General features: G+C 45.4%; 2 protein-coding genes and 1 long non-coding RNA gene across 6 annotated transcripts in view; 1 reads left to right on the top strand and 2 right to left on the bottom strand.

Moving 5' to 3' along the window:
- Positions 1-663, bottom strand: part of ZC3H12B (zinc finger CCCH-type containing 12B) — a 28,448-nt gene extending 27,785 nt beyond the window's left edge. Inside the window, exon 1 of one of the 3 annotated variants that reach the window (XM_086619847.1) lies at positions 607-663. The gene's annotated coding sequence lies outside the window, so the exon portion shown is untranslated. Of the gene's footprint in view, positions 1-86; positions 103-606 lie in introns of those variants that run through there. The other 2 variants (XM_086619848.1, XM_086619849.1) reach the window with 2 other exon arrangements.
- A 5,021-nt stretch (positions 664-5,684) lies between these two features.
- On the top strand, positions 5,685-15,872 carry ZC4H2 (zinc finger C4H2-type containing). The gene is made up of 5 exons (XM_009987856.2): positions 5,685-5,874; positions 10,788-10,959; positions 12,249-12,421; positions 13,582-13,744; positions 14,902-15,872. Exons 1-5 carry the CDS (start codon positions 5,822-5,824, stop codon positions 15,013-15,015), a joined length of 675 nt encoding a protein of 224 aa, XP_009986158.2. The 5' UTR covers positions 5,685-5,821; the 3' UTR covers positions 15,016-15,872.
- Positions 15,873-17,597: 1,725 nt separating this feature from the next.
- LOC147527896 (uncharacterized) lies at positions 17,598-23,741 on the bottom strand. 2 transcript variants are annotated; one of them, XR_015222499.1, is made up of 4 exons: positions 23,630-23,741; positions 22,979-23,082; positions 21,605-21,725; positions 17,598-17,733 (listed from the first exon to the last, which is right to left on the bottom strand). It is a non-coding gene; the product is annotated as an uncharacterized LOC147527896 (long non-coding RNA). The 2 variants fall into 2 exon arrangements; XR_015222498.1 differs by lacking the exon at positions 17,598-17,733 and having other exon boundaries at positions 19,847-21,725.
- Positions 23,742-26,781: the final 3,040 nt, after the last annotated feature.

Below are 26,781 nucleotides of genomic sequence, written 5' to 3'. Positions count from 1 at the left end.
AAACAGCGTGCTAACGCAGCCTTCGCAACCCCTCCCTGGCACTTACAGTTACTAAACGAGACCAGGGTTGTTTCCCGATTCCGTACCCAAGTGCCATTCCAGCCGCGCTGCCACAACAGCCTCCTGAACCCAAGACACGCTCCCGAGGCGGCTGCGCGAACAACGCCGCGCAGGAGGCCCCCGAGGAGGCCCCGTGCTCCGTCGCCGAGGCAGCTCCTGATGCCGGGAGGTCCCCAGGACGCCACGGACAGCGGCCAAGCTGGGCGGAAGGAGACGGCGACCAACCAGCCGCCCCTCCTCCCGCTGCTCCCCGTACGCGCCGGGCCGCGGGGGCACCCCGAGACCGGGGTGCGTGGCCGGGAGAGGCGTCAGTGGCTCAGCGCGGAGCCAGGCCGGGGGGCGGCAGAAGGCCGCGACTCGACTGCTACCAGGCCCGGAGACCGGCCAGCGGGGCGGCAGGGAACGTCCCGCCGGCCTCTCCCAGCACGCACACCTCCTCCGCCGCGCCGCCGCTGCGCTGGCGGGGGCCCCCCGCGCTAGCGCCCCCTTCGCCGGGGCACCCCTCGCCCTCCCTCACCAACTCCCTTCCCCAAGCAGGGGCCTCACCCACTGTTGTTGCTGCAGACACCGCCCGCGGCTCCCTGCGGGATCTGGCGGCGTATCGGCGAGAGACGGCGGGGCTCGGCGCGGCCGCAGCACGGGCCCCACTCCGGCCGCTCCCGCCGCATGGAGGGGGAAGGGCAGGCCAGAGCGGGGGAGAGGGGGAGAAGGGGAGTGGAGGAGCAAAGCCAGGGCGGGACGGGATGGGGGAAGGTGCGGGAGTGGGGCTCAGCGCCAGCGGGAGCCCGGGGCCCGCTGCCTCCACCTCATCCCTGCCTGCGCCTCAGCCGGGCCAACGCCGCTGCCCGGGCGCCGTCGCGTAGCAACCGCGCCCAGCCCCCGCTGCTGCAGACACTCGGCTTCTCGCGGCGCTCCGCGCGCTCCCGAAGACAGCACACGCGCGGCCAGCACGCGGCGGCGCGCGCCCGCCTTCCCGCCCGGCGCGGGGGCGGTGCAGGCACGTTTTCCTCTCCCCGCCCGCAGGGTGGTGTGCGCGTGCAGGGGGCGGAGCCGCGGCGGCGGGGGCCGCCCGTCGTGCCCGGGGCGTGAGCGCGCGCCCGTGTGCGGCCGGCTGTCGCTCGGGGAGCGCGCGGGAGAGCCGCGGCGCGCGGCGGTGCGGTGCATCTGCTGATGTTTTTGCAAATAAGGCCACTGTGAATGTATTTTCTTGCTCGTAACCAACGGCTTACCGTTTAAGAGTACCGTTTCGTGGAAACATGTCATAAGGTGGGTTCTGTGCTCCGGTTCTGGAGAAGAACGGGAAAAGGGAGACAGTTTCCCTTTGCGTTGTCCCCGACGGACGTCTAAGCCCTTTGCTGAAACAAGGTGGGGAGGATTAGGGCAGGCAGATGGATGGCAGGCAGCCTTGGTGAAAACACTCTGTCCCAGTTTTGCAGATTACAGGAATGGAGCATGAAATAAAGGACATGACTAAATTCAGATATATTTAGGCCCACTTTTGGAATGGGCCAAGATTGGCACACACAGGTATTTAAGCCTTTAGCGCGCTAGGATGCTAGTGGGTGCTCTTACAGTAGATATTGAAGGATTAACAAAAAAATTTGCAAATACTTTAGGATTTGCATAAATTTGACATTTAAAGACTAGATGCTCTGAAGATCTCAGGGCTAGCATGCAGTTGCATCCATCACATGACCGTGGCATGTAAGGAGTTTCCAAGATCAATTTTTAGCTCAGAACTAGCTATTGTACCTAGACTACGTAAGTTCAGTTAGCAAGTATTGCAGTAATACATGGCATTAGTTTCTGAGATGTATGTTGGCTTCATAACTTCACGCAAATTTATTTTACTTTACAGGTATCTTCAAAAATGGTGTCCCTGCTCCAACGCAGCACAAAGGACAGCAGTGGTAAATAGAAGCAGCAGTAAAAGCACTTGGATAAAACAGACTGCCACAGAGAACAAGATGATAGTAAAGAGCAGGTTGGAGAACACAGGTAAACCAAAGGGAAAAAAATACAAACAACCCTACTTATCTGTGCTTAATGAAAACTAGTAGGTTTTGCTACTAAAACACATTTTTAAAATAAATGGGAGTCTGATACTGGAGTCTGCATTCATTTCAAATTCCTCTTCACTAGGAATTGAAAGCATTTAAAAAGGTGACTAAAGCTGTTATTATCAGAGAAAAATGAGCAAAAAGCTGCAGTGCATTGGTTCTGATGTCATCTATGAGTGCTGAAGAGTTTTTATGACTGACCCGATTTCCTGGATCATTCGTTTCCACCGATCAGTGAAAGTAGAAAAAAAAGGACCAAGCTACATCCCTAAGAAGTTTCACCTTCTCACACTGCCTGGGACAGGGTCTGATCCACATTACATTACATTGATCACTCAATGTAATTTGTTTACAAAAAAGAAAATCTCACTGATAAACATTTACTGCCTCAGTCACAAAAGGTTTGCTTAAACATCATTGTTAGGCAAGCAGAGCAGGGCAGCGCAGGGAAGGTTCTTTGGAGACTGGCCTGGAATCATAATTCAGGAATTTAAGCCTTTTCTACCTTCTTGACAAGAACTCAAGAGAAGGTAGAGGGAATGTTAGCCTGCCACATTCCCTTCTACAGGCCTAAAACTCTTTTGTTACACAGGACATACTGCACTTTTCTTTCTCGCTTTCATTTTTGTGCCTGGTTTCTCAGTAGGTTTTCTGTCATTGTTCCAGACTATGCATGTCATTTCCAAAGGTAGCAAGTGATATTTTTATTGTAGTTTTAGTTTCAGCTCAGCTCAGCGCACAAGAGAACACTGTGTGATTCCTCATCATGACACTTATTAAATGAGAAAGTTCCAGACAATATTTGATATAAATGCATGAGCAACTGAATGAGAACACACCTCAGTTTCTTTAAAATAAATGAGCAGGAGTAGAAATATTTGCAGGTAAGTAGGAGCTACCCCTTTGAAGCCTTGGATAGATAAAAATTCCAAATTAGCTTTATTTTCAGATCTGTTTGCCTGCCTTCCTCCCAGCTGCCACTCCAGTCTTAGGCCCCATCCCTTCTCCAGACAACCCTCCTGGTTGCCTACCCTTTTTCTTTCTCAGTGACTCCCAGTGAGAGGTCCTCCTCTGTCAGGACGTATTCTTTCATTTTTCAGCCTTCTGAAGAGTGCACTCTCTGACTTGAGAACCTATTGCAGACACTTAAATCCATGCTTGTGTGTGACAAGTCATCCAGTCCCCTAGCCATGTTGAGAGGTCATTAAAGAATCACGAGCAGGTCACTGTAGTGGCAGGCTATATGCCACATTTGTAAAGGTAACTCAACCTTGATCAGGTCAAAAAACGCTACCTCAAAGCAAGGATCTGCAGCACTTGGATTAGTATAGAGACAACTTTACCTAAGTAGTTCTTAAAAGCAATACGGAGATGACTCCACCTCCCAGTTGGCCTTTCCTAGTGAAGCACTCTGTAGTTGGACATTTTACTGAAATCTGTCCTAAACTTTCTGTATTGCTTATTGAATAGATTACTTTTTAGACTTCTCTCTCAGCTGACCTAGTGGATTATTTGCTATGATGGCTCTTCTGACACCTTTTCACACTGAGAGACTATTATTATTATGAGCTACACCTGTACCATCCTATTTGCTCAGTGCTAGAACCAGGGCATGACACCCCAATGGTTCTCACTGTCTGCTTATTACCTCACACTCTAGTAGATTTCCAGGCACAGATATTCATACATGAGGGAGATCACTTGCCCTTTAGTCTGCAAGTGTAGATGCAACTGGCTCAAGACATTCAGTTCTGTGACCATAAGCCCTAACTCAAGCATAACTACCACGCCATGTAAACATGGCCACACTGTCTTGCATTCAGCTGTCTTTCGTGTTCCCCAAGACTCTTACCATTTTCATTGCTCTCCACTGCATTCTGTCCATTTTTATTTTTCGCCTCCTGTTTAGGGCCCCAGACCATATATGAGCAAGTTTGATCAGTGCTGAGTAGAGGTTAAGCACTTCCAGTGCCTTCCATATAACATTTCTGTAATAAATTCCAGAATAATTGCCCTGTTCTCATCAGCCTCACCCTACTGACTGATGAGCAGTCCACTATATTAGCTAAGACTGTGGTACTGCTGCTTGTACATTTGTAACACAGAGAAGGTTATCTTTGTCGAATCTGATTTCCCTGCTGTCTAGACCTTGAGCTTAATGTTCATTCTAATGTGCTGACTCTTCAGGCCAGTATGACCATCAGAGCTGGTAAACCCCAGGGTAAATGCCTGGGCATACAGGTGAAGGATCATGAATTTACACAGTGGATCCCTTAGGACAGATCCTGCAGCAGACCTCCCAATGTGTTGAGATGTAACTGTTAACTTCATAACTTAAAACACACTGCTTAGTACATTACGGAAGCCAACGGAAAATAATTACCTGGCTGAGGAAAGACTGAGAGTCTATTCATCAATTTCTGTAAAGTGCTCTGTTATTCTTGTGTAGAATGTCCACGGAAAGACAAACGGCCACTTTCCTCAATCTAACAGTTTTATTTGCACTGTTTTTCTTTTCTATAGTTATGGAAAAATGTCTGCATAGTAGCAGAAATAAAAAAAAAAAAAAAAAGAAAATCCTAAAAACAAAATGTGTCTTTTCTGAACTCCAGACACAGTCACATCACTCAGAGCATCTCGCAGAAAAGAGCATGGTAGTAATAATGGCCACAGTGTTACCCAACAATAAAGGGGTTAAAGTTTTGTGTAACAGCTTCATGAAGGGTTCAGTGGCAGTAGGTGATTTACACACACCTAAAGAAACTAACAAGACGTCCATCCTTGAAGCTGCCAGGAGTGATTAAAACAGAGACTCTTTATCCAGAACTGTCTGCCCTTGGAGGGAACATCCCAGAAACTGCAGAAACGGCATAAACTTTGTTATCATGTTTTTCTAAACTGTGAACATGCAGTGACTTGGGGGAAAAGGTAATTCTGGCAGGGGGAGATCACGACCACCGACTCACAGACCACCTACTCTAATTACACCCCAGACCCAAAAGAAAGGGGCGGAGGAGGAAAACTGAGCATGCGAAGTAATTTACATGAAAAGCGAGAGAAAATTAACCAATTGTTTAAGAATATGTAAATATGTTATGAATTATGCATGATTGTAGTGTATAACTGATTTTCTGTCCAGAAGCCGGTGTGCACGCTAGGAGGAGAAATCCCCCGTGCACCCAGCGCTGCAATAAAGAATACCTGCTTTCTAAAACTTTAAAACAAGTCTTGGAAAGTTCAGTTTCCTTTTCAGATATCAACAGCATGCCTCTGCGTCAAAAAGTTTTTAATCAAAATTGTGAACTCATTCGACAGTCTCTTAGTGTGAATTTAATAATTTTAACAAAACGCTAAACATTGCACAGATCTCAGCAGCAAGCCTTCCGCTCTTTTTGCACTCCTAACAACCTTTGATATAATAAGCTGTGACAAATTGATTTAAAATGTAGTTGCAGGAAGAAGGGCAGGAACGCTCCGCTCTGCCTTGTGGGTGCTGTAGTCTTTCGGCTGTCTCTCTGCCCAGGCAGCAATGGGAAGCTGGACTCTAAGTCCCAGAGCTCCCACTAGAGCCTACCGCACAGGCTCAGAGACCATACCCAGGAGGGGGTGCCTACATTGTGTCTATTGTATGGTTTTTTTCTTTTTTTTTCCCCCTGGAATTTTGTATATTTCACCGGAGGTTTAAATCAGGAGTGAAAGGCATGGCAGATGAGCAAGAAATTATGTGTAAACTCGAGAGCATCAAGGAGATCAGGTACGTTTGCTTTGTGCTGCATCAGTTACGTGAAGCAGCTTTTTCCTCGGGGGAGCGAAGGAGTTGCATTGGTCTCAAAGTAGCTATTGTGCTACTGAGGGAAAGAAAAACACCGCCGTGCTTTATGATAAGAGCCGAAAATGCCTTTTTCTAAGTAGGGAAGGAGCATCTGCTGCTGGGAGTCGCCGCTGGAATGCGCAGCGAAGGGCGGAATGGTCGTGCATTTCCAGAGAATTAGCCCTGAGCGATGATAACACGAGGAGTGCGTGGTTAGGAAGCACGAGAAGCCCCACGCAGCCGGGGCAGTGGTGTCGGGCTGCGGGTGGGGTGTTTTTTGCCCTCTGAATTATTATTTCTTATTCCTGAGGCTCTCTGTCATAACTGTTATTTTTCCCCGCTCACTCCCCGGAAGGAGCCTTGACGGGCTGGGAAAAGAAGGGGGTGGCACGACCAGCGGAGTACGACACCGAAAGCCGAGGGCGGACGTGCCCCCGAGAACGGCACGTCCAGGCGTCCGAGCAGGGCGCGGGAACCCGAGCACGGTCGGGCAGGGCAGCGTGGTGGGCACCGGGCAGAGACCAGCGGGAGGGCAGAGGGGTGCTCAGCGGCCGGGGCGGCGGCCCTCCCGGGCGCTCTGTGTCGGGGGGCGGGCTTCACGTTCGGCTTTGCGCTGGGGCTGTGGCCTGCGGGGAGCGCGGCGTTTGCGCGCGTTACGAAGGGGGCAGCTGAGCCCGTGAAGCTGCCGGCGCTCGGCGGGCTCCTTCCTGCCTTCCCCGTGCCCGAGGGCGGAGGAGCGGCTCAGGCGGGCGAGGAGGCCCCGCGGAGGTCCCCTCCGCGCCGTTCCTGGCCGCCCAGGGCCCGGAGGGCAGATTCGGGGAGCGGTGGATGGGGACGCACCGGCACCAGACTTTTCCTGCCGTCGCTTCCCGGGGCAGCCGCAGGACGAGCAGCGGGCTCGCCCCGCGGCTCCGTGCCGCGCGTTCAGCAGGAATTCGTGTAGCGCCCTGCGTGCGGTGAATCGCGGGATGCGTTGGCAGAGCGGGCTCGCACACAAGGCACGGCACCTTGTGTGCCCGCACCGGCGGCGTGTGCCCGCACCGGCGGCGTGTGCCCGCACCGGCGGCGTGCCGCCTTCTTAGCTTTGGGTAGCTTTTCACTCCTTGGCTTGAGGATTTTCAGGATAAGGCCTGAGCTGTCTGCATTTAGTAGGAATTCATGCATCCAAAAGCCAAAACACGTTACAAAGAAAGCGAGGGCAGTGATTTCGGATGTAGCTGGGAGGTGCAAGGCATGCTGAGAGGGGTAACCCCAGAGTGGTGAGAAGTGTTTTGGGACACAACAGCTGGAGAGGGGCTATCGGGGGGAGAGGGCAGGGGACAAAGGTGCTGCCACCAGCTGCGCATGCAGGTGGTCACGGAGACCGGGCTGGTAACAGCACCTCTTAAAAAGCACAGTTTAACTGTGGAAGAGGTGAATTAGGCGGCAGTGTACGGTCCTCGGCCTTCTTCACACAATACCACAAAGGTGAACAAAGATCAAGCAAGTATATTTGCGTGTCTAGCGCCCCAAAACTATTTGTAGAAAGAGATGGGACAACACGTACTTTGCAGAGTAAGAACAATGCTTTCCTACTCAACTGTTAGGCAGGCTCTGTTTTAAAATACAGATCTAAATATGGCCTACTACAGTTTGTGGTTCAATTATTATAAATAATACTTAATTAAATATCTCGTTAAATTATCTTTTCAGAGAGAGTGGTATCCTGTATTTGGAAATTTATAATGCATTCAGTTTTCTGATAATATTGAATCTAAGACATTTTTGCTATTAGTTTGTGGTATAAGGTACCGTAAAGGTGACATTATTAGCTTTACTGTACAATGAAGTATCAAGAAAGTTGCTTGAATAGCTTTTAAATTAAACGGAATAAATCAACATCAAAATATCAATCCTACTTGCAACACTGATGTCAATTTTGAGTTGCCTTTTAACAAAATCTGATCAAACCTATTTTTTCATCCCCAAATCTTTTAAAAAGAGCTTGCATTCTATGAAGAATTTCCTTCAAAATAAACATGAGAATTTACGTTTACAGATACACCTTTGATAGATTCAGCAGGCTTTATTTTAATCTGCATTCCATGTATTATTCTACAGAGAGGCAGAGAGCAAAAAAGCCTCTACAATCAAAATCAAAGAAATCACCCATTCCTGTAATTGATCTCTATCACTTATTAAAGGCAGCTCAGCTAGGTTTTTGAAGGGATTCTGGAATCTGGTTTTGAAGACCTGTATTTATCTCTATAGACACATACATATAATTCGTAGTCAATGGAATACTGCTGTCAGTAAATGTATGTATATGCCCACAATCCAAACATATCTGCAAATGCTTATTTATATGCATTAAGTAGTTCCACAGAAATAACCCCAGTCATAACATTAAGCAAATACACAAAGACTGGACCTCAGTGTTCTGACTGGAAGAGACAGAAGAGAATGAGAGTGAACTTTTTGATGACAGATGCTAGTTTCACTGCTTAATGCCCTACTGGGACACACTTAGTGACTACTGTCATCAGTACAGTCTAAGAACTTAAATAGAAGGGAAAAGAATATGAGTGCAGAATTTATTAGGCATTCTAGAAATCACACTTACGGTTTCTGTTTTAAAACATGACTCCATGTTGCCTGATTCTAACAGGAAGAGTTCTAATTTGTGTGCACTTTTTCTTTCCTAATATCAAAAGCTAATGATTTGCACTGAAACAATCCCCTGCAATCCATTTGTTGTAGCAATTTGGCAGAGCATGGCAGCCAGTGACTAGTAACAGTGAGGAAACTGATCTATTTCCATTGTCTTAGGTGAACGCATGCCATAAATACAAGAGAGGAAATAAGGAGGAAATTGGGGACAAATGGATTCCCAGTTTTAGTAGTCAAATCTGCCATTACTAAATAAGAGTTTTGTTTTAAGTAAATGGGAACAACAAGACTTGATGAAAACAGCAGATAGTTGGATGTACTTTTTAGTGAGATATTGCTACATTTAAAAGGACGGCAGAGAGGAGAGTATCTCTTTTACTGGTTTAAGTCCAATGTTTACATTCAGACTAGTACATGCCATGGTATAGTAAATGACAGAACACCTACAATGACATTAAAGATTACAATGTTGCAGCTACCTACTCAAAAAGCCCATTGTGCCAGTGATGTCTCATGCACTCAGGAAAAGGTTACCAAAACGGGATGCATACGCAGATACTCACAAAGAACTCAAAAAGACCAATTTGGAAACAAAAATGAGGGGACTGAGAGGAGGATTTACAGGCAAAACATCAGAGCCTCCCCAAAAGGGATGATGACAGAGGGTGAGCTTCAGAGAAAAGAAAGCAAGAATAAAATCTATACAGACACCTGCCATATACTTTAAAGAGGAGTCCTCAGGCTAGCTTTAAAATGTTCTTTGGGAATTTTGGTTGGAGTGAGAGAAAACAGTAACTCTGTTAAAGCCCAGGATATATATATTCGCCTAGTCTTACAAGTATGATAAAGAATAACACTGAGATAAACCATCCATTCCTCAGTGCCATGGGAACAGTTTCAGAAAAAGCCCTTGTGACTGGGTATGGAAACAGTTTGTAAAGGGAACAAATGCCTCACAAAGGTTTAGGAATCCCCTTTCCTAGAAAGGTGATAGACCAGCTCCCTCCAGGGAGGTCTGTGCCTTCTGCTTCCTTTAGAAACGTCAGACCTGTGTTGCTTGCTTCATGTGAGCAAGTCTGGCCTGAGCGGGAAGGGAAGTCACACACCCTGTCCTGGGATTTCATTGCTAATCTGATAGGCAGCTTCCTATAATTTACAGACTGCATTCTATAGTCAGCTTTGCTGCTTACAGTGAATTTGAATCAAACTTACCCCACTTTTGGTTGGGATAGGAATAGGATATTTAAATATGAATGCAAACCTCTTCTTCCCTAGCCCCCTCTTACATCTTGCCTGTAGGAAGTCTACTGTTATTCAGTAGTGCACTTGAAAACCAATATGGATCTATTTGCACTAGGTGTTAGGTGACTAAAAAGGAACGCTACCTTCTTGTTCGTATCACACAAGGCAAAGCAAGGAGTCCTGGAACTCTTTGATTACATGCCTGAAATGTGACATTGCAGCCTCTTGTTAGAAACACTTCAGTGTTGTTGGCACATTGGTTACTCAGTATCATGGTCTAACTTCCCCTACAGGAAAAATAACTGAGGCCTCTTCAATAACTAAATCGCAGGAACAAGAACAGTTTGTTCTGTTCAACAGCTTAGACAAGTGTTGAATCACAACAGCAGTAGGCTATTCTGCTGCTTAAAACTGACTGATGACTGAAACTCACACTCTCTTAATTATTAGCTTTGAAGAGACAGATAAGGACTGAGTATCTAAACATTTTTGTTATGGAATTACAGATTCGCACAAATGGAAAAAAGACCAGAATGCAGAATACAGGCAGAAACATTTACAAATATGTGACAGGTACTAAATGCTAGCAAAGAACCAAGAGAATGCCGTTACTTGCAAGTGGGATGTTCATGGCCAGTGTCATTTGAGTTAACTGATTCAGTAGAACTCTATTAGTACAAATTCTTTGAATCTACAGCAATTGTTAAAGTCTGACAATGTTCTGTTAATTTCATAATTCGGTATAAAAATTCTCATAGCACTGAAAAGCTCACCAAAACTGCTGGGATTAGAATGCAGTTACTTCATTGCACCTCATCCTTTCTCAAGACACATTTAGTCTCACCCTTGTCTATTACTGCTATTACCTTCTTCCATCTATTCATATATAAAGTGACACCTTGCAAAAATATGTTTCAGTGACTTACTGTGGTCTCTCCATATTTTTAATTATCATCGGGATCCAGGAATAAGACCTTGCAAATGGAAAAAATAAAGGCACGACTGAAAGCAGAATTTGAAGCCCTGGAGTCTGAAGAGAGGCACCTGAAAGAATACAAACAGGAAATGGACCTGCTGCTGCAAGAGAAGATGGCCCATGTGGAGGAGCTGCGACTGATCCATGCTGATATTAATGTGGTATGCAACAGCTGCGGACAGCCTGACTAAGACACAGTTGTATATGAATCATTCCACAGGTTGAGGAATTGTGCGCATCAGTGAACTATCACTGGCTCAATAACTTGGACTTTACAGCACCATCTTAGGATCCTACAAAGAGTGCAAAGTAAATTTACCTCAGGGTAATTGTTTTTTCCTGTCTGTGTTGGGCAGGATGTTTTGTAATGTTGGCACAGTAAGCATTTGCACCAAGAGGATAGATAATCAAGCTCATTGTGGCTACAACTTTACCAATAGCCATGGTAACTCTGGCACTCCCACTCCACTCTGGCAGTCCTATAGAAAACTGTTCTTCCTGTTAGTCTGTTCTCATTTCGCACATGGAAAACTGAGAAACTTTGGCAGCTAGGTGGGACTTCTGATTGGAGGTTTTTGGAAGAAAAGAGATTCTGGGAAAATACGTGATATTTGTTAAGTTCTGAGAAAGAGCTGACCTTCATCACTGAGTGGAACCACCAAACATTAAGAAGCAAGAGCCTGAAGGGAATAAATACAAATAAGAGAAAACCAGTTTATAAACAAGGAAGATTAGACAATTAGAGGGGCTAAATGGGAATATATTTTTAAACCTGCAGTTTTTACATCATGTTAGGACACTTACATGACTGTACAGTGGTTTCTAGCTCTGAAGGTACCTGTGCTTTGCAGCAGAAGAGAAAGGCTCCCACATTGTAAGCAAGTACAGGCTACGTACTGGATGTGCAGACTGCACTTACTTACCACTCTTCCCCTACCCAGCTGCACAACCTCAGTCTCTGTTTCATCCTCCTCTCTTTTTCCTGCCAGATTGTCTTTTCCTCTGCTATTTTTCCCATTTACTGCAGTAAAAGAAGCAGGAACCTTTCCTTAGCTTGTTTGTTTACTTCTAACCATCAGTGTTCAGGGATCTTAGAAACACAGAAAATTAGTTTATTCTACTTTAATTTCTTTTTGAATGTCCCTTGAGAGTTTTCTGTAGCTCCTCACTTGTATCTGTAGCCTGGCTAGCAGCTTTTTCTGTTGTTCAGAAGGTCATATAGGTTGAGTGCACCTTTTTTAAACTAAAATGCATCTCATGTCACTTTCAGCTGCTTCTTCCTTGCTCATTTTTCATCCTTCTAGTATCTTAACTCTGTTTTACTATGGCATTGTCTCTAATCTCTTCCATCTTGAGTGAGAAAACTCTGTTTTTTTCTGATGGTCTCTTGCTCACCAGGGAGCTATTATAGGAACAATTCTTTAAATGCATGCCTGTACTGCTGTTTCAGATGGAGAATACTATCAAGCAGTCTGAGAACGATCTCAACAAGCTCTTGGAATCTACTCGACGTCTGCACGAGGAGTACAAACCCCTGAAGGAGCATGTAGATGCTTTGCGGATGACTCTTGGATTGCAGAGGCTGCCAGATCTATGTGAGGAGGAAGAGAAACTGTCCCTTGAGTAAGTCTCCAAAGCAAACATTATCTGGCTTTATATCTTCTCTTGATCCTACTGGTTATTTTGTCATTTTACTTTTGTTGGTAGGTGGAAAAAAGAACTTAAGAGGTAAGCATGAAAACCAAAAGTGAACAAAAAAGGGATGTGGGAGCACATGTATTTGCTAACATTCAGTCTAAATTTGTTGGAAGTTAAATTTAGATTATTCAAGCTGCAAACTCTACATATGACATGCAAAAATTCAAGGGTGGTTGGTTCTCTAGATTTTTATACCATATGCTGCTTCTTCTACCAAGACTTTTTTTTTTTTTCCTGAAAATTTTTTTTTTTTTTTTGCTTGTTTAGCAAGCAGAGATAGGAGGCCATACAAGAGAGGGATGCAAACCAAGTATTCTTCAGCTGGCTTGTGCTACTGCTAGTCAGAATTTTACTTTTTTGCTGCATGCACATGGCAGTGGCATTTAGCCATATACCTATAACTGTCAACATGTAAGTTTACCCTAGATGTGGAATAGATTTGGATCATAAATTACAGTTTCATTTTTAGGTATAACCTAGGTGGGGGAAGGTGACAGAATTAGCTACTATTCAAAGAACAGTGTCCTTTGTTTAAAAGATCAGTTTTAAATCCAAGTGATGTTTTAAGAAACTTGCATTTCTCTTAACACCCAGCACATTTGGCATAATTTTCACAGACCTAGAGTTTTCAAGATTTCTTCTGCGTTTCTTCAGAAATGCTGTTTTCCATTCTAAGCGCCTTGACACTACAAAGAATGTATTAATCTATTGCATACAAAAGTTACTCATTTTAAGAGAATAACATATAAAAATTAAGTTTGACAGAGGTGCATCTAAAGCTGTTAAAGATTAAATATATATGTTGTGTCTATTTTTCATCCTATTACATTTATATCCAAGTTGTACATCAAAACACCTTAGAAGCTGACAATCTAGAATCTGGCCGAAGTGTACAAATGCAGAGGAAAATACCACCAATTCTATTTATGAACTAGTTCAAGTAGTGTCTAAGTGTAGGCAGTTTGACTCTAGTGGAGAAACATGAGAAGGAAATGTGATCCATTATATTTTAACATAAAATATCCTTTACATGGAATACTCTAGAAGGTGGTTATTTTTTTTTAATTTGCTTTTCTTTTGTCAAGCTACTTTGAAAAGCAGAAAGCGGAATGGCAAACAGAACCACAGGAGCCCCCCATCCCAGAGTCTCTGGCTGCAGCTGCAGCGGCTGCCCAACAGCTGCAAGTGGCTAGGAAACAAGATACCCGACAGACAGCAACTTTCAGACAACAGCCACCTCCAATGAAGGTCAGGAGATGGAATGCACAGGGTTTTCTGTCATTGGAACATATTACGTTTATAAAGTTGATCAATATTTACAAAAAGGAAAAATGATGTGTCCTGATTATATTTTTTCCTGCAGTGGTTCAAATCAAAGCAACCCAGTAGACTTAAAGTAGTAGCATCAGTCATCAAGGGTCAAGGACAAGGCTCTGTATTATTGGACTTCTTTATGACTTAAGAGTCTCCATCAGCAGAGATGTAGGCAATTCCGACTCCTCTTGTGTTTGACATGGGAGAAAGGCATGTAAGAAAAAAAAAATGCTGGGCAAAAGAAAAACTGATAGCTGGGAGTTAATCCCGAACGGATTCATATTAGAAGCAATGTACATATTTTATGAGAGTAATTACTGATGGTACAAATTACCAGGAAAGGTGATTGTTTCTGCACTTCTGGGGATCTTCAAGTCAAGACTAACGTATGGATTAATTTAACCTAACCACTGGCACTTAAGTGACAGTTTTACTCAGCTCCTTCTGTAATCAGTAAAAAAGCTAAGCAATTCCATAGGAGTATTCATCCCACACCAGTTCCAAAGATTCACTGACTAAGGAGGCAAACTGATGTAGGTACACTCCATAAGTTATGTACTTACTACCCGGAGTTAGGCCATCAAAAAGCCTTTCTGAAAGTAATATGCTTCAGTCAAATGGAAGTTAAAGGGCTTAGTATGGAGCAAAACGGCAGAGTTCTGTATCTTGTGTTAAATAGGTGGAATTCATCTAATCACCTGCTCCTGCCTTGAATTTGGTGACATCACAGTTGGCCTTCACTGTAACTTCTCTGACTCAGTGAGCTATTATGCACGTAAACATCTTTAAAACATGCAGAATGTTTAACACAAAATAGAATTTAACGTTGAAGTTATTGATACATGCCTGAACCATGGGTCTGTTGAACTGTAGTTTCAGAAATCCAGTGAGATACTCTTGTTTTTCAGTTGGCCTGAAGTTACTGTACAATCCAGAGACCTGGATTGTATAGAATGTAGCACTGGTTTGCCTTCGAAGGCCAAGAAGCCTTAGTTATTTTTTCTGTACTGTGTTAGAATACAATACTCAATAACTCGTGTAACAATGCCACTTAGATCTTCATAACAAGAGGCTGCAATGTCACATTTCAGGCATGTTTATCGTGTCACCAACAAATTCATCGGAACGCGCCCATATGTCCACTCTGCAAAGCAAAGAGCCGATCTCGGAATCCCAAAAAGCCCAAGAGGAAACAGGATGAATGAAACCCAGAAGATTGACAAGCAAACATGTGACCTGTTCCAGTACTCTTCCAGTAGAACTGCAATTGTGGCCAGACTTTACTGAAGCGCAGACTCAAGTATGACCGACCCATTGTTTTCTATTTAATACAATGTAAGCACAATGTTCCTGTTCTGTCTTAATTTCCTTCCAGTCCTTAGGATTTGGTTTTAGGAAAGTATTACTGGTGCTACAGTTTAACATTTCAATCATTCCATGTTTTGGACTCTTAAAGTAGAATTCTTACGTAAGTATCCTAAATACCAGGTTATTCCTATTGGCCAAATGTGATCACCAGAAATGTCCTCTTTTTAAAAAAAAGAGGTTACTATAAGACTTTTCTGTTTTCTCCTGATAATAGAAGACTATGTGAAGTGCTGAAATAGCGGACTGTCTGTTTCACTAAAGATTTTTTTTTTCCAAGCTAGTAAGACTGCATAGGTTTGGGTATCCAGTAGAGCAATTTTTATATAGGAAAGGTTCAGGTAAAAAAACACGTCAGTTTTGATTTACTAAAGTTTGACTGTACCATTCCCTCAAACTTGACTTAAAATTCACTTGGCTGTGTACGAATTTCTAAAAATTATCGAATTTGTGATGCTTTAACATCTTAATATGGTATTATTTTCAGCAGTCAGAAGACTGACTTAGATACAAGGCTCAAATGAACTGTATTAGTGGTCCTCCTAGGCTCTATGGCCAACCAGCTCACTGTGGTGCACGAAATATCACAAATCCCTAAGCCCACAGATTGCAATATCAGCCATTCTGCACGTCTTCTATTCCTGGTTTCTACAGCCAAAATCTCCCTTGGCAGACATATCCTCCACTGGAGCACAAAGGAGTTCACTAACATACACCAGGAACAGTGTCAACTGAAAATTAGGTATTTCACCAGAACTGCCTGGCTTTGGTGTCATCATCCTCCCTTAGCCAAAACTTCCTATTTTTGTATCTTTTAATAGGTCATTTTCAAGTAAGCTTTATTTCAGACTAGGTTTTTTTCTTGCTCTGTATGTGTGCCAAAAGAACCCTGGCTAAAGGATCCTTTAGACCACTCTCTGTATCCATGTCTTTGCTTTGTTTCACCTCATGTAACAACAGTTTCTCCAGTGGGGAGGATGGTAGTGACTCAACTACAGAATCGGGGCTTAAAACTTACTCATTTCTAATCCTGGTATTGTCACTGCCTTTGTTGTCTAAACTGATCTCAAATATTAAATATTCTTTTCACTAACTTCAGGAGGCAGGAACTGCCCGTTTACATTCCTCTCTCTTTAGCCCAGGTTTTCCCCTACTATTATGCTAGAGTGGTTATATTGACAACTTTGCTTGTTGCATAGGAAGAACAGGGAAACCCTGTCTCTGGTCAGAGCTTTGCCAAATGCTGAGGGCTGTACAAAACCAATTTTGCTGGCCAAATCACATATGTTGCCATTAATTTCCCAACTCCACCATAAAGTACATGAGTATTTGATTGAATATGGTCCTATAATTTATGCCAAGCTCAGCTGGTATTCTCCCATTTTAATGTTTCATAGCAAAATAAACATCTGTCAACAGCAGAGACAGAACATGGACCACATGCCACTGAAAACATGTGAACAGCAGATCTTGCTAGCTGAATTACTGAGATTCAGCCTCTGTGAGATAGCAACAATGGAGGACAGTCTGACACACCACCCCCCCCCCCCGTCACAGTAGTGTGCTAACTCTACTGTTACACGTTTCCTAACACAAATACTGGATTCTACTTCTAAATGTCAGAGTAGCCACATGCTGCGCACTCTGTTCAGAGCAATTCCTATTAAGTTTAAGGGAAAAGGCACATAGAGTTAAAGGACAGTATATGGACTCCCTCAAAGCCCATGCACGAGAGCAGCATACTTTGATGACAGTTGTACATAACTTTGATGACATTGTACCCAGTGGAGAATGGGTGAATGGTCTGCAACGAAGTAGTGCAGATACAAGCATAGATTTGTAGAAACTTTGATTTAAAGTTCCGAAGTAGATAGAGTTAGTCATAGCTGCTCTCACTTCACTGTTATTTTGCCAGGTTCTTTCTTTCTTGGAAGATCTTTAGAGCTCTAAACTGAAGTATGCTTAAGGATGCACCATTTACTAATTTAGTATGGCAGTTTTGTATTTTTACTTTTTTAAACGAGGTCTCTTGTGCCCTCGTGTTTAATGTTTTTTTTTTAAAAAAAGAAAAAATAGGAATATGACATACTGTGTTTGTATCAGTCATGCACTAGCATTTACAAATCTGTCTTCACATCCTCTACAGAGTTCCACCATATGAACAGTATGCATTGTTGAGAATGATTCTAACTGAGCATGAGTCAACAGCGTGCCCTGGCAACCATGTCCTGGGGTGCATCAAGCACAGCATAGCTAGCTGGTGAAGGGAAGTGACTGTCCCACTATACTGCACTGGTGCAGCTTCGAGTACTGTCTGCAATTTTGCATGCCTCAAACATCAAACTATTAAGAGTGTGTCCAGACGATGGTGACCAAGATAGTGAAAGGTCTTGAGGGCAAGACTTACGAGGAGTGGCTTGGTTTGTTCAGCTTGAAGAGAAGGCTGAGGGATGACCTCATCACAGTCTACAGCTTCTTCATGGCAGGGCAGCGGAGGGCGAAGTGCTGATCTCCTCTCTCTGGTGATCAGCAACAGGACACAAGGAAATGGAGTGAAGCTGTGTCAGGGGAAGTTCAGATTTAACATTAGGAGAAGATTCTTCATTGAGAGGGTGCTCGGTCACTGGAACAGGCTCCTCAGGGAAGTGGTCACAGCACCAAGCCTATCAGAGTTCAAGGAACATCTGGGTGATGCTCTTAGTCATATGATTTAGTGTTAGGTAGTCCTGCGAGGTGCAGGGAGTTGGACTTGATCTTTATGGGTCCCTTCCAATTCGAGATACTCTATGATTCTATTTTAAGGAGACAAAATCTGTATTATGTATTAAGGGATCCTGGGGGTGGGAAGAGGGAGGAAAGCAGTATCTTTCATAGGGAACCAGTGTTCTTTTCTCTCACAGATTAATCAAGGAAGTTTAACTGAAGAGCTCGTCTTGTGACAGCCCTGGGTCCTTTTCTCCTAGGCAGCTTTCTCAAGAGACTGGAGAGATAATTATGAAATACTGATTTCTTGTTTTCTGGACAGAGAAGGAAGCTGTCTGAAATACAGCTCTTACCAGAAGTCTACTGCATTTTTGCTCCATGGAGCAAAACCAGTCTCTTCCTTTGTACCTAAGGTTCTTTGAGGATACTTCTTCGTTTGGCTTAAATTCATTCTTATTTGGGTTAAATTCTCTTAATAGCCATGGAAAGACCCTTCTCAAAGCTTACAAGACTTACATTACTAAAGTCTGGTTTAATCCTGGCTTTGTCATTCCCTTTTCAATGGGTATTCCAAGCAACAACAAAATCACTGGATTCTTTTGTTATAGATTGTTTCCAGGATCTTTTCCTGGTTCCTCACTTGCCTGAAATGATAGTCCTGTTGTTCTGCAACCAAACGGAAAAAAAAAAAAAATCACAAGCCTTTCCTCCTGCCCCCCCCCCAAGCTCATGCTAAAAGGACACAAACACTCTACTGTGTCTAAAGGCTTTGCCATAAAAATTTTCACACCCAGGCTGGAGTAGATTAGTTGTTCAAACTTTAATGCCAAGGACCTCATTAACTATAGAGAACATGTAAGCCAAAATTTAATACTTGCACTTCCTCAATTGAACTTTAGCTTTCTAAACAGGACACTGACTGACTGAAGTTGTCAGTGGCTTTAGGTTACAGAATCTAATTTTGAAAGCATAGCTGTTGATGTATTACTCTGAATAGCAGACTGTTAAAGAAATTAAGACTTTACTAGCATTTTAAATAAATAAAAGTGCTTTCCTTTATCTTACCGTTTTCTAATTCTTGCGACATACGTTTTCATTTTAGCATTTCAGTATTTTAGCAACATTTGGTGTTTTCACTGGCTTCTGTGTTTTAAACCTGTACCCAGTAGGAGTAACAGTGTGCTACCTGCTTAATTTGTCTGTACAGTCCTTTTTAATAAATGTTTGTTTCATGTCATGCTTTTTTCCTGCAGAGTATTTTCACATCTGTTATTTGCTTAGGCTACTGAGAAGCAGTCATATCCCAAAAGGTAAACCTCAGCTTTCTAATTTTACAGGATGCAGTTAGCCATAATTCTGTTATACCTTTATAGAAACTTTATGGAGATAGGCATGGGGGAAGAAATATCCATTCTAATGACCTTTAGCAAATAGAAAGGAAAAGGAGATAGCCAGACAGGTTTTAACCTAGCCAAACTTCTCAGTCACATTTCTGGAACACAAACCATGGCGTGCTTAACCTCCAAGATGTCTGCATCTGTGTAACAGTCATAGAAAACAGTGTCTAATTCCCCAAACCAGGTACTTCTGAAACAAACCTATCCTCTGCTACCACTGGAACTGGATAGTCTGCATGCATAAAAATGCTTCATGTGCACTTGCAGCCGTCCAGTTATGAAACTCAAACAGACCCAGAAAAATAAGGAATTCATGTCCCTCTGCTGCAGTTCAATCACTGAAAGCTCTGAGGCGTTTATTTCAGTTTGTGACCGGTTCACAGAGCTTCAGCTTGAACTAGTTCCCAGTCAATTTAAACTAATTCAAAACAAAGATGGAAACAAGTCTTGCTCAGGTAAGTTTCAGTTTAAAGAAAATATCTAACACCTTCTGTCAGGTGCTAGATTGCCAAAAGGCCCAAACCCAGATGTATTCTTCACAGTTCTTCACTACTGAGGAACCTCCTGTTTTGTTTTGCTTTCTAAAGTGAAACTGAAAGCAGCAAGAGACATGATTCCCTCTCTGATTTAAGGTAGGGGATAGCTGTCTTCCAAGCAGTCTTGCTTTGCCATTAGGAGATTAGATCTCCTGCTAGTAATAACCTACTCCATTGCCATGCCTGGATTCAGAGAAGAATGTCTGTCCCAGACATCAGAGCTCAGAACCTGAGCTGGGGGAATTCAAGAAGCACAATTTTTTTCCATACGTACTGTCTTCCAACACACAAAACCCGTAAAACTTAATGATTGCCCTAATCTTCCTTTGTATCATGACAGCCACTCCAAGATAAAATAAATTATTTTGACTTCTGTTCTTTTTATTTACTGCCATCTGAATTGTTCAAATTTTGAAATATCCTACACTAATCTGTTCATCCAGCTGCTCTTTCCAGTTCCTTAATCTTGACCCCATCTGTAAGATTATTTATAACATTAGTCACAAAGCTAATGTACTGACTCATACCTTCCCAAGAACTGACTTTGGAATATTCCTTATAACTGACATCAGCTTCCACCATATTTTCCTGAGCTTAGCAAGGTCCTGTAGTAAAATGAGGTCTCAAACTCCTAATCTTTCTATCTCTAATATTTAAGTGTAGCATTAAAAATCCCCAAATACATTTCAAGGGGGGCGGACGCACCGAAGCTTGTCCCAGCCTTAAATCCACTCCTTAATAGTTTCTACTATTGTGCTCTTCAGCCTTTACACTAACTTTCCTCTCTTCCCAGAAACCAGTAAAAGATCAGTGATATCTACTTACTTGTGACCCATTAAAGATTTTCAGTGTCTTGCAGTACTTGAGTTTTTCTACTTATTCTGTGCCACTGCCTAATTCTTCGTTCTTTTCCCTCCTTTAATGGGCAATTTTATATTTGTCACTGAGATAAAATTGTCCTGACTGTGTAACAACAACTGAATCCAGCAGACCACAGGAACTCTCATGATGAGGAGGGAAGGAGAATAGTGGAAACACAGCTCTTTTTTTTTAGCTACAGTCAAAATGGTAATTTGTATGGACAGCTATTTTAAAGACTCATTTTCTGAATGGATATAGAGCTCTAGAAGGGCTTTTTTTCTGTTCCTGATGCACACAAACTTCTATCACAGCATCGACTTTACATGCATGTAGTTAATAGAGATGATTTCTTACATAGGTTTTCTCCAAGAGGTCTGCAGCATCTCAGTTCTGTTAGTCTGCTGTTCTGATCAAGCAGACAGACTAAAGTTGCATTTCCAACAGTTTAAGTTTCAAAATTAATTAACAATGTTAATTAATGTTAACATAAACATAATTAAATAGGTAGTCTCATCAGTGATATAAAACTATTTAATTTAGCCCAACACAAGTACAGTCATCTGTGTTGAAGCTCTGAGTAATAGATGAAAACTGCACATTTCTGTGTCCATTCTCCTCGAAAACTACCGCCCTCTTCATCCTTATTTCCCCTAATTTATCTAAAGAGATCCCCAGATAGTCTCTGTTTTTCAGACAAATGTCATCATTCTTGGTTTGCTTTCATTCATATTTGTAAGAGAAAAATAAAAACTCAAAAGTTTGAACCAGTGAGCAAATTTGGTTCTGCCACAGCTCCAAGCAGCTTCTGGTGTTCCTTTGCTCAGTACTCCCTCTCAAACTTTCACACAGAAAAACTTTAACCACATTTCCTTCAATGCTTAACCACCTAGAAGAGTGACTTAACTAATTTCCTGATGTTTTAAACCTATTACCTTTTTGATAGGTCTCCTATACTTGGATGCTTGCCTCACAGAAAACGACTGAAATGAACTACTGTATTACTATGTCCAGCTGCTTCTCTTCAAGAGAATCCTCCTCCTTTGGAGGATTACCCTGCAAAACAAAGCAAAAACAATGTTGAGACCAATTAGGCTTTCATACTTTCAGAGCACTTTTCCAAAGCTTTAACTGTGATTAATGGAATAACCACTTATTACACGAAGCTACACAATTCTGTTTCTGAAGCCTAAATAGTTTGCTTTAGGTTAAGTGCTGTTCTTTTTAGGTTTATTTGTGTTTTGTTTTTAAAACTTCACACGTGCTCCATGATCTGCTGGGCCAGAGAGCCAGATATCTATGGTTCCTTCTACTTTTACACCATTTCTGGTATTTAAAGTTGGTAATTAATACTGCCCATTAATCCATCAGCTGGAGTAACACTTTTTTTCCCTCAAAGATGTGCCTAAAACCCATGCTGCATCCTGCAGCATGGCTGAGATTTCCCGTAGCCCTTCAGTGTTTTCTTTGGCTTTTCCTGACCCTTTTATTTTCTTAGACTATTCATTAGCTTGAAATTTTATCTTTATGTTTTCCTTAAGGATTCTGCAATGTCATCCTATACCAGACCAGGCACATTCAGAGTTAGACAAAGTATTCCAAAAGATGGCTTGGAAGAAAGGAGAGAGAAAACCCAACCAACCAAGCAAACATTATCAGTGGATCCACTCATCATCTTGTTCACCAAAAGATGCTGAAAATTCCTTTTTCTCCAATAGGAAAAAAAAAGGCATATTTGGGGGAGCAGGGGGAGTGAACACAGATCACATATCATATCCATTAGAAAACTCTTCAGAAATCAATGTTATTAATAAAACCAAGCTGTTATGATAAGCAGCAGGTAACTACATCAGGAGTTTGGGGGTAGGGTTTTGAGGTTTGCAGTGGATATGGGGCCAGTGGGGCACGTTAGGTCAGGTGTGGGGCTCAGAGGTTCTTTGTTTGGGGGGGTGAGGGCGTGTGTGCGGATGCAGTGCCGAGTTCACTACTGCAATGTGACCCTTGACCTTTCCAATAATCTCACGGCTCAGCCCACGCTGGGCCCCCACCAGGAGGAACATCGCTGACACACCAGGTCCCAGAACGCACACCAGCCTGTCACGATGGCTGACTAGCGCCCGCCTCTCCCCTATTTGTGCACTCGCGGTGCCTGGGCAGCACCGTCGTAATGAAAATCTCAAGACATGAAGCAGAAACAGAACAGTATAACCAGGAGCACTTTATGGTAATAACACCTAAGTGTAATTACAGCACTAGACATCTGGTTTGTAACTCCTGCTACAAAATGACGACTCAGAAGACAGAATAACCTTTTCTTCCGTCTCTGCTGTCGGCGCTTTGTGTCCTTTTCTTTTCTCCTGCGGCTGCAGAGAACTGGGATCCTCCCCGGGTGCGAGTCCTTCGCTCACTGCGCCTGAGAACAGTAAGTTACTGACCGGGGCCGTTTAAGTGCTGTCCCGTGACCCAACCAAGCGCCCCGGAGGAGCCCCCGCTCCACGTCACACCCGCCCCGGCGGCGGTTGCTCGGGCCGGACGCCGTCACTGACCAGCATAGCTGTCCCGCCCGTAACGGGCAGCACCACTTAAACGGCCATCGCCGCTTCCGCGTAAGGGTAACCGAACTGTGCAACTTAGGGTCCCCCCGTCATTACCGCCCCTCCGCGCGGCACTCGCCAAGCGCGGCCCCGACCCCGCACCCGCGGCGAAACGGCCTGGAGGCAGAACTGGCCGCGGCGAGAGGGACCCGCCCGCCGCAACGGCTGCCGCCACCGCCGGTACCCGCCCGGGAGGACCCGAGCCGCGGAGAAACGCCCTCGCGGAGGCCGGGCCGGCGCCGGGCCCTCAAGAGCCGCGGCCGGAGACAGAACCGGCACCACCGCGGCCCCGGCGGCAACAGCTGCCGCCGCTCGGAGCGGCTTCTCGGCGACGGACGGACGCTCCCGCCCTCCCGCAGCACAGACCTGTCCGCCCGGTAGCGAAACCGGCCATCGGCGCTCCGGTACGGGCCCCTACCGCGCTCCGAGGCGGCCCGAAAGCGCCCTTCAGTCCTCCTGACGAACACTCGGAACTCAATCTCTACGGGCCGGAAGTCCTCCAGACAGCGGAAAAGCCTCGTCAGTCCTCCGGACTCACTGTCTATGCGCCGGAAGTCCTCCAGACACAGGAAGTGCCCGGTCAGTCAGCCGAACTCACTCTCTATGGGCCGGAAGTCCTCCAGGCACCGGAAGTGCCCCGTCAGTCAGCCGAACTCTCTCTCTATGGGCCGGAAGTCCTCCAGGATACCGGAAGTGCCCCGTCAGTCAGCCGAACTCTCTCTCTATGGGCCGGAAGTCCTCCAGGATACCGGAAGTGCCCCGTCAGTCAGCCGAACTCTCTCTCTATGGGCCGGAAGTCCTCCAGAACACCGGAAGTGCCCCGTCAGTCAGCCGAACTCACTCTCTATGGGCCGGAAGTCCTCCAGGACACCGGAAGTGCCCCGTCAGTCAGCCGAACTCTCTCTCTATGGGCCGGAAGTCCTCCAGAACACCGGAAGTGCCCCGTCAGTCAGCCGAACTCTCTCTCTATGGGCCGAAAGTCCTCCAGAATACCGGAAGTGCCCCATCAGTCAGCCGAACTCTCTCTCTATGGGCCGGAAGTCCTCCAGAACACCGGAAGTGCCCCGTCAGTCAGCCGAACTCTCTCTCTATGGGCCGAAAGTCCTCCAGAATACCGGAAGTGCCCCGTCAGTCAGCCGAACTCTCTCTCTATGGGCCGGGAGTCCTCCAGAACACCGGAAGTGCCCCGTCAGTCAGCCGAACTCTCTCTCTATGGGCCGAAAGTCCTCCAAAACACCAGCATTGCCCCGTCAGTCCTCCGGACTCACGCTCTATGGGCCCGAAGTCCTCCAGAACTACCAGACCTATCTTAGAGACGACTAGATCCTCCCTGACCCACTCTACGCCTCCCCCAGATCATCCCAGAAAGATTATACAAGTGCCCAGGCCTCTCCTAGAGGCCCCAGACCCCTTCTAAAGCTCCCAGATCCATCCTAGAGACCCCTACAACTTTCCAGAAACATTTTGCACCCTCTCAGGCCTATCTTAGAGCCCCCAAATGCTTCCTAGACCCCCAGATACCCCCAGACCCATACTACACCCCCCAGGTCTATCCTAGAGCACCCAGACCCCTCTTAGAGCTCCCAGACCCATCCTAGAGACCCCCATATCCCACCAGAACCATTCTGCATCCCCCACACTTCCTAGAGCTCTCAGACCCCTCCTAGAGACCCCCACATTCATTCTACACCCCCTCAGGCATATTCTAGAGCCCCAAGACCTTTCTTACAGTCCTCAGACCCATCCTAGAGACCCCCACATTTCTCCAGATTTATTCTACACCCCACAGACCCCTCCTAGAGCCCTCAGACCCATCCTAGAGACGCCCAGGTCCCCCCAGACCCATACTACATCCCCCCATGCCTATTCTAGAACCTCCAGACCCCTTCTAGAGCTCCAAGACCCCTCCTAGAGACCCCCACATACCCCCAGACGCATGCTGTGCCTCCCCAGTTCCCTCCTAGAGACCCTAGACCTGTCCTAGATACCCCAGACTAAATTGAACAACACCCAGATCCCCCCCAAACCCTTTCCACGCACCCCCACATCCTTACTACAGCCCCCAATTGCCTCCTAGAGCTCCCAGACCTCCCCTAAAGCCCCCAGACCCATCATAGAGATCCCCAGATCTTTCCAGCCTCATTCTACACCCCCCTAGACAACTCTAAGAGCCCCCAGACCCTTCTTGAAGCGCCCCAGAACCATCATAGAATCCCCCACATCCCCCTAGACCCATTCTACACCCCCCTGACTCCTCCTAAAGCCTCCAGAACCCTCCAACAGCCCCCAGACCAATTCTTAAGACCCCTAGATCCCCCCAGAATCATTCTACATCCCCTAGACTCATTTTAGAGACCTCAGATCCCTCACAGAGCCCTAAGACCCCCTCCAGAGAGCCCAGACCCATCCTAGAGTTTCCTAGATCTCCCCAGATCCATTCTACACCTTCCCAGTCCAGACTCCTCCTAGAGCAGTCCAGACCCCTCCTAGAGCAGTCCTGATCTCACTAGACCTATTCTAGATCCACCCAGGAGTATCCTAGAGACCCTAGACCCTTCTTAGAGCTCCTAGACTTATCCTAGAGACCTCCAGATCCCCCCACACTGATTCTACACCCTCCCAGGCTAGTCCTAGAGTACTCAGACCCCTCTTATAGCCCCCAGACCCTTCCTACAGTCTTCTAGATCCCCCCAGACCCCTTCTACACCCTTTCAGGTCTATCTTAGAGCTTCTAGACCCCTCTTCAAAACCCCCCAGACCCCTCCTATAGACTTCCAGATCCTCCTAGACTCATTCTACACTCTCTAGGCCAATCTTAGAGCCCCCATCCCCACAGAATTATTCTACACCCCTCCAGGCCTATCCTAGAGCTCCCAAACCCCTCTTACAGCCCCAGACCCCTCCTAGAGTCTCAGACTCATCATAGAGACTGCCACATCCCCCCAGACCCATTCTACACCCCCCAGGCCTATCCTAGAGCTTTCAGACTCCTCTTACAACCACCAGACCCATCCTAGAGCCCCCCCCGATCCCTCCAGACCTATTCTACAGCCTAAAAGATCAAACCTAGAGACCTCAGACCCCTTCTAGTGCCCCTAGACCCATACTACACACTGCATGCCTATCTTAGAGCCTTCAGACCCTTCCTTTAGCCCCCTAAAAAATTCTTAAGACCTCCAGATCCCTCCAGATCCATTCTACACTTCCCCAGAAGCCTCTTAGAGCCTTTAGACCCCTTCTAGAGACCCCAGACCCATCCTAGAGACCCCAAGATCCCCCAGGACCCATTCTACAAACCCCTAGAATCCTTCTACATCCCACAGACCCCTCTTAAAGCCCCCAGACCCATCCTTGAGACCCTTAGATGCACCCAGACTTATTCTACAGCCCTCCAGGCCTATCCTAGAGCTCCCAGACCCCTCCTACAATCTCCAGACCAATCCTAAAGACCCCCAGATCCCCCCAACCTTATTCTATACCCTCCTCGAGTCCTCCAGACCCTTCCTAGAGATGCCCAG

The sequence above is a fragment of the Tauraco erythrolophus genome, chromosome 13, assembly GCF_009769465.1.
Source record: "Tauraco erythrolophus isolate bTauEry1 chromosome 13, bTauEry1.pri, whole genome shotgun sequence".
In the NCBI taxonomy this organism is placed as follows: Eukaryota; Metazoa; Chordata; class Aves; order Musophagiformes; family Musophagidae; genus Tauraco; species Tauraco erythrolophus.
The sequence above is the reverse complement of the archived record's forward strand: the minus strand, read 5'-3'. Positions and strand labels throughout refer to the sequence as shown.